This window comes from Benincasa hispida, chromosome 11, assembly GCF_009727055.1.
Source record: "Benincasa hispida cultivar B227 chromosome 11, ASM972705v1, whole genome shotgun sequence".
NCBI lineage: Eukaryota > Viridiplantae > Streptophyta > Magnoliopsida > Cucurbitales > Cucurbitaceae > Benincasa > Benincasa hispida.
In genome coordinates, this window is record NC_052359.1 from 17,873,062 (window position 1) to 17,881,209 (window position 8,148).

General features: G+C 29.7%; 1 protein-coding gene across 1 annotated transcript; it reads left to right on the forward strand.

Annotated features, from left to right (window-relative positions):
* Positions 1-908: 908 nt before the first annotated feature.
* Positions 909-7,022, forward strand: LOC120090154 ((+)-gamma-cadinene synthase-like). The gene is made up of 7 exons (XM_039047673.1): positions 909-1,048; positions 1,183-1,462; positions 2,510-2,885; positions 4,696-4,914; positions 5,039-5,177; positions 5,284-5,532; positions 6,597-7,022. Exons 1-7 carry the CDS (start codon positions 947-949, stop codon positions 6,888-6,890), a joined length of 1,659 nt encoding a protein of 552 aa, XP_038903601.1. The 5' UTR covers positions 909-946; the 3' UTR covers positions 6,891-7,022.
* Positions 7,023-8,148: the final 1,126 nt, after the last annotated feature.

Below are 8,148 nucleotides of genomic sequence, written 5' to 3' on the forward strand. Positions count from 1 at the left end.
TGAACATCTTGGGAGTACATTTACAGCTTCGTTGGAGGTTGGTCCTATAAATCTAAATTGTTTAAAGATTATAGTCCCTCAACTATCTCCTTAAATTTGGCTTCTCTCATGTAATTGAGTTTCTCTCTAGCCCTTCACTCTATGTACTTCTTGTTGATATGATCAGGCTATCAAACCTAGTTGAGATATGATGGTGTACCTGCTAATCCACACTTTTAAATTCAAATTTATTAGACACAAAAATTGAGAATTCAAGGACTATATTAGATTTTTTTTTTCAAGTTAGGTTCAAGGAATATATATAAAGACAAATCTAAAAATTCATGAGATAAAGTTTTGACCCTTATATAATTTCGTGGTCCCTAACATGAAGTTTTCGATCCACCACTTTTTTAAAAAAGCTAAAGTTTTAAATGTTGACAACAACAAAATTTTCATGTCTCGATTTTATAGAAATGTTGATGAAAAATATAAAAAATGTCATATATAACCTTGACAACATCCACATCACTATTATTTTTTTTTAATACAATAATTACGGGGTAAGGGATTGAGCCTTCGACCTCTTAGATAGGAGTATATGTCAATACCACTGAACCAAACTCACTTTGACATATCAATATTATTTGTTACATTCAAGATGGTAGGGCTTCTAATATCAATAAAAATACCATAAGATATTGACTCATCAACAAAATGTGTGGTACTTTATGCAATGCTTTGAATTCATGGGATAAGAATTTGGGGCCAACAAACATTATATATTGGAAAGTAGCCTATAAATAGACATGCTTTATATTTACGAGGTGACTCACCAATAATCTCAAACTCTCAAGTGCATAACATACATCCTTCTTCTTCTTCTTCTTTTTTCCTTTTTTTCCCCTCTTCGAGAAAGGAATAATGTCTTCTCAAATTTCAAATTTCAAATTTTCGTAATTCAATTATGAAAGCCAATGACATTCCTGATACTAAACGTTCTATTGCAAACTTTCATCCTAGCATTTGGACTGATCATTTCCTTTCAGTTACATTTGATGATGCATTGGTAAAACTAAATTTCAAAATTGCCTTTATTGAATTTTTTTTTTTTATTTAGCTATCATTTATTGTGTACTTATCACTTTAATCCAATAGTTTTGTATTTTGAATAATTTTCAATTTTTATTCTTTTAATTTCAGAAAGTCGATAATGAAATGAAAGAACAAGCTGAAAATTTGAAAGAAGAAATACGGATGATGGTGGTTGTTTCTGTGAAAAACCCATTGGAGAAACTAAAGTTGGTTGATTCAATCCAACGATTAGGTGTATCTTATCATTTCGAAAATGAGATTGACCAAATCTTAGAACATTTATATATATCCTATTCCACTTTATTGAATAAAGATCGCGATGAAGATCTTCATATTATTGTTCTTCTATTTCGACTTCTCAGGCAACAAGGTTATAGAATTTCATGTGGTAAGTTATACACAAACAATTGTTTTTTGTTTTCAGTTTTAACAAATTATGTTTTGTTTAACCTACAAATTAAGTTTATACATACTATTTTTCATTTATTGATTTCTTTGTTCTGTTATTTTCTTTATTGTAGTGTTTTAAAAAATTAAGCCACATTTTGAAAATTAAACAAAAATGTTTTTTTTTTTTTTTTTATATATATATATTGAAATTTGGCTAAGACTACTTGTGTTTAATTAAAAAAATGAAAATTAAATCATTGGTCAATAACATTGTAAGAAAACGTGCATAGTTTTGGAAAACTATAAAGAAAAAACTAATGCCCATTTGGTAACAATTTGGCCTTGTCATTTTGTTTTTTGTTTTGAAAATTAAGCCTATAGACACTACTTTCATCTCTAAATTTCTGTCTTTGTTGTTTACTTTTTACCAATGGTTTAATAAACCGAGCCAAATTTTGAAACTAAAAAACATAATTTTAAAAAATTTGTTTTTGTTTTTAGATTTTGACTAAGAAATCAACCATTGTATTTAATAAAGACGCAATTGATTGTAAGAAATGGGGAGGAAATAATCTTGATTTTAGAAAACCAAATACAAAAATAAATAAATGGTTACCAAACGAGACAATTGTGTTTTATTTTTTGTTTTTGAAGGTCAACTTATTCCCTTCCCATTTCTTACAATGATTTGCATCTTTCCAGTACAATAGTTGAATTCCTATTCAAATTTCAAAAAACAAAAACACATTTTTAAAAACTACTTTTTTTAGTTTTTCAAATTTATGTTTGGTTTTTTAATCCATTGATAAAAGATAAATAACATGTGAAGAAATTTGGAGATGAAAATAGTGTCTATAGGCTTAATTTTCAAATATAAAAACAAAAAATGAAATGGTTACCAAATGGAATTTAAACGATTAACAAAAGGGATTCTTATGAAAAATTCAAAGTTTTGAATAAAGAGTTTACACATCGAAAATTTTAGTTATAATTATAATTTGTTTAAGAATTAGTTATTAATTTTTTTAAGTCTAAATTGAAACAGATATATTCTCAAAATTCATGGACAATAGTGGAAAATTTAAAGAATCATTGGGTAATGATGAAAAAGGAATTTTGAGCCTATATGAAGCATCACATATGAGGGGACATGGAGAAGCTGTGCTTGAGGAAGCTCTTGAATTTACTACTACACATCTTAAAACATATATTGAATGCTCTAGTAATCCTCATTTTGCCTCTGAAGTTAACAATGCCTTGAAATTTCCTATTAGAAAAGGTGTTACAAGAATCAAGGCAAGAGAGTATTTGGAAATATACGAACAAGATCCTTCCCACAACGAGACTTTGCTTACATTCTCAAAACTAGACTTCAATATATTACAAAAACTTCACCAAAAGGAGTTATGTGAAATCTACAGGTACTCCTACCATTATAATATGCTTCCATTTCGTATCAAGCAAGACAATTCTAATTGACTTTATTGGCATTATCTGTAGATGAGATTAGTTATAATATGCTTCTATTTCAAAAACGAAAAACTATAACTCAAATAGCTAAACTGTAACTAAGTTCATATATGATTTGATTAAAAGATATTATTAATCTATTATTAATATTTTTTATTACTTGCATCTAATAATCAATGTTGAACGTATGATGATTATGTTGGAGTTAACATGCAAGAGGCAGAATCAATTAAGATCTTAAACACTCTAATTCCATCAATTTTAACAATCTAGCAAGCATGTTCATATGAATGAAATAGGGTTTCATAAATTATATTTTTGTTGAATTCCTCAATTCTTGAAATTCAGCTTAAATCTTCACACCAGAACCTTGTAGACCACCACTTTATCTTCTCTACTATTCTCTAGGAATCTAGATTTGATTGCAGAACCCAAAATGATATTGAATCGTGAAGGGATTTTAGAGAAATTTTCCAGATTTTGTGTGGATGGTCTAGAGAGAACATCTTCTCTTCCAACCTTCCATTGCATCACTTTTTCAGCAGATGTTTTTTCTGTTTTATTCTTCTTTAACATACAATTTCATTTTTTAGGAGTTTGACAAAAATCCCACTTAATTTGAATGGTAAAATGAGCATTTAAAGTGGGAAAGTACCACTTAGAGTATTTTCCCCTTTTCAATTGAATTTTTTAATTTTAAATTTAAAATCCAAATTTTATTTTAAAATCAAATTTCAAAAAGATAAAATGTAAAAATAATAATATTAATTCAATAATTAATAATTAATAATTAATTTTAAACAAAATCAATTCTAACCATTAATTTTAAATAAAATTAATTCCAAATAATTAATTAAACAACTTTAATTATCAAAACTAATTTAACATTAGATTAATTAAATACTATTTTTCCAATCTGAATCTCTATTCATGAAATTACTATTCAAATCAGATTTAAATATTTTCTAATTTTCCAATTTCGTTTAATTTAATAATTAAAAGTGTAATTATATTGTGTATAATTACTAATTCCCTTGATTTGTATTTGAACGCTTCAAATCTACTCATCACATGATTCTAAAGTTTAGTCCGTATATGAGCTAGTACAGTGATTTAATGGACCTACAGATCATGAGCTCTAACGATATGAGATTAATTGGTTAAACTATTTAACCTAATTAACCAATATTCGTTAACTGGTAGGTCACTCAATTAAAGTTCAGTAGTTGCATACCCCTCACTATAGATATATTTATGTCCATTTGGTTTAACCATAATAAGTAAGTTGACCCTTCATAGGTTGTTCGTAATAACGGCTGGGACAAAAATTGTTTTGGCCCCAAGATTAAATTTTACTCCTTAAGTTTCGCAGATCCTTTAATGCACAATTAGTTTGTGATCCAATCACTAAACCGAGTCCCTCTCGGGTTAATGAGAGGGTGGGACCCTTTGTTCAAGAATTGAAGTAAATACTTAAGGAACAACCTCTCTACTATCCCTAAAAGCAGGTAGGAGAGAATTTCGTCTTTCACCTTATGTTCTCAGCTATCTACCCGGTTTTACCCCTAAAATGGGAGGCTTATTGAGCCGGTGTTATAGGGTCAACCCTAACCCATGCAAATTTAAGGATAAACCCAAATAAACAGGAGTTCATAGTTAGCTCATGATTAATATCAAGTTATTTCTACTTTTAGCGTTGATCTTTGTTGACAACATTGGAAAATTTGAAATAATCTTAATGCAAATAATAAATTAATATAGGTGGTGGAAAGAATTGAATGTCCCAACGAACTTTCCATTTGCGAGAGATAGAATTGTGGAGGATTACTTTTGGGTATTGGGTGTATATTTCGAACCTCATTTCAATGTGGGAAGGAAAATATTGACTAAAGTGATCGCCATGACCTCAATTATGGATGATATTTATGATGCTTATGGAACATTTGAAGAACTCCAAGTCTTCACTTTAGCAATCAACAGGTTACTTTCTTTACCCTCTGACTTGCTTCATAACTCTTTTTCAATTTTATATGTATAGTCCACATATACTTGAAACAGAATTTAGTATGTTTTAACCACTTATACAATGTCTTTAATTTTTTAGATGGGACATAAGCATGATTAATCTACTCCCTAATTATATGAAAGTTTATTATACAACTATGCTCAATCTTTTCGAAGAGATTGATAGAGATATAGCGATTGATGGAACATCGTATCGTGCTCACTTTGCAAAGGAAGCGGTAATTAAATACCATCCTTCTTCTCATAATTTCCTATTAATTCCATTAATCTTGCTATCTTTGTTTACATGTATAAGAAGTTTCAACTTTATTTATGTGTGAATAGATGAAAAGGCAAGCTGAATCCTATTTCAAGGAAGCTGAATGGCTAAACAAAAAGCATAAACCAAACTTTGAAGCATACATGGAAGTGGCTTCAGTTAGCTCAGGTTATGCACTACTTGCCACTATTTCATTTGCTTGCATGGGTGATGTTGCAACTCAAGAGGTATTTGATTGGGTTTTTGAGTGCCCAAAAATTCTTGAAGCCTCAACCATCATTGCTAGACTAATGGATGATCTTGTATCCTACGAGGTATGGGTCACTCTCACTATTCCATAGAAGCCAATAATATCGCATGAATTTTTCTTAGTATAACAATTACGGGTGTGGAGATTGAACCTCCAATGTCTAAGAACAAGAATCATACTAATTATCATTGAGTAAAACTCACTTTTGTAATATCACATAGACCAAAACATTAATCGATATCTCGAAATATATCTGTCGATTTATATGCAGTTCACGAAATTTGACATTTATATTGAAGTTTAATATAACAGTTATAAATATTAATAAAATATAATAAAATATATAATATATTAATCCTAATTAACAAGATATATAAGACCTAGCTTAATATCATTTTGGTTCCTATACTTTGAATTTTATTCAGTTTTAGTCTTTATACTTTTAATTGTCCAATTTTAGCCTTTATATTTTTAATAAAACTTAAATTCAATTCCGATGTATTAAAAAAAAATTAAATTTAGTCATTGAAAATTAATTTTTATCAAATTTGATTCAATAATAACAATAATTTTCTTGTAAGAAAAAAACACTATGTAAGTATATTTCAGAATTTATAAAATAACAATGGCCATAGAGACTAACGTTTTTGGGGGAAAAAGGAGCAACAAGAAACTAACTGGAAGGACTAGTATTCACATTTATTAAAAGTATAGGGATAAAAATTGGACAATTGAAAGTGCATATGCCAAAATAGAACAAAATTGAAAGTTTAAGGACTAAGTGATGTTATAACATAAAAAAATATCTTAATTATTAATTTAAATGATATTTACAATTGTTAATAGGGTTGTTTAATTTCAAATATGGAAAAATCAACGAGTTTATTTACAAATATAGGAAAATGTCACTATCTATAAGTTATAGACCACGATAAACATCTATTAGCATCTGATAGATTTCTAACGTAGTCTATTACCCACTAAGATATCTATCGTAATCCATCATTATACTTTTTTTCAATGTCACAAGAATGAGATATACAAATTAATTTGCTACTAAATTAATTTATGAATGTTTGCTATCTTATTCTTCTTCTTCTTCTTCATATTTTTTTTTTCTTTTTTTAGTTTGAGAAACAAAGAGAACATGTTGCTTCTGCCGTTGAATGTTACATGAACAGTTATGGCTGCTCAAAAGAAGAAACATATGCTGAATTCAAAAAGAAAGTAGAAGATGCATGGAAGAATATAAATGAATGTAGCCTTCATCCAGCCAGTGTTCCAATGCCATTTTTATTGTGTGTATTAAATCTCACCAGAGTTATTGCCTTGCTTTATTCTGATGAGGATGGATATACAAATGCTAAGGGTAGGACCAAAGTTCTTATCCAGTCTCTTCTTGTTGAACCGGTGCGGTTTTAACTACTTAATGAGGCAACGTTTGTGAAATCCAATATTTATGGGTATATTGTGTGCAATAACGTGTAATATATAGAATTTGAAGGGTCCACAATGCTATTATGTTTTTTCTATCGAATTTATATTGAAAAGAAACGTTTATGAATATATATATGATATTTTATCAAATATAGTGGTATGGTTTTAGTGATGCTTCTCGTTTATATGAGTTGAATTATGCTCATTTTGACGTTATGTAACAATTTTTATGTTCTTTACAATCATGATACTATCGTCTCCTTAATTAATGAGTTTATTTCTTGATTCGACAAGTTTATCCAAGTCACCGCAAAAGTGATTCATTATATGTTTTCAAGTCTCCGTTTCTACTTTCCTCAATCTCATCGAAATTACCACATCTATATAGGAAAACTCTTCCACTGCTTCTCAAACCCCCTCCCAGATCACCCTCTTATATTGTAAGGAGGTGTGATGGTAGTAGTTACCAACCCTTATATAGCACTTACTGCCTAGGTGGCTTGTTAAAGAACCCTAGACATCACAAATGTCATTCAAGAACTAACTGAACTTCAAACTTTAAGACAACCTTAGGGTATAATTCATAGTAAATTACAATATGTACAAACATAAGTAAGGTTTAATGGGTCCCACAGACTCAGAACTAGTCCCTAATAAGCAACATGTGTATAAATATCACCTAAGTTTCCTTCCGTTTATCTTTAAGTGGCAGAGCAGCGATGCAGCTATCTTCTGGGAAGATGACTGCTACCTGGAAATAAAAACATTTAAAACAGGGTGAGCTACTAGCCCAGTGAGTGACTAAATTTAAAGAATAAATCTCATGTTGAACTAGAAACTAGTAATTGAAAACTGAAACTGAAAGCTTTAATTGGAAACATAAACATAGGCAACCATCATTCATATAAACATTAACATAACAAATCGTATCTATACTTAGCCAGACCATTCCTAAGTTGAGAGTGGCTCTCTTGCTTAACTCCAATACTTATACTTAGCCTCTTATCTAAGAGTGAACTCTATTGTCTGCTCTCTACCTTAGTTAACTGCATCATTACTTAGCTGAGAGAAGGAGCCCTTTTATTGAACTTTGCATACTACTCTAGGTTAAGGTGTGTCACATTTATCCATCACCTAACCTCATGCTATCCAAAGTTCAGGTGTGACACCTTTGTCCATCACCTTACCTCATGCTAACTTAGGTTAAGGTGCGCCACCTTTGTCCATCACCGTTCACCTAGTC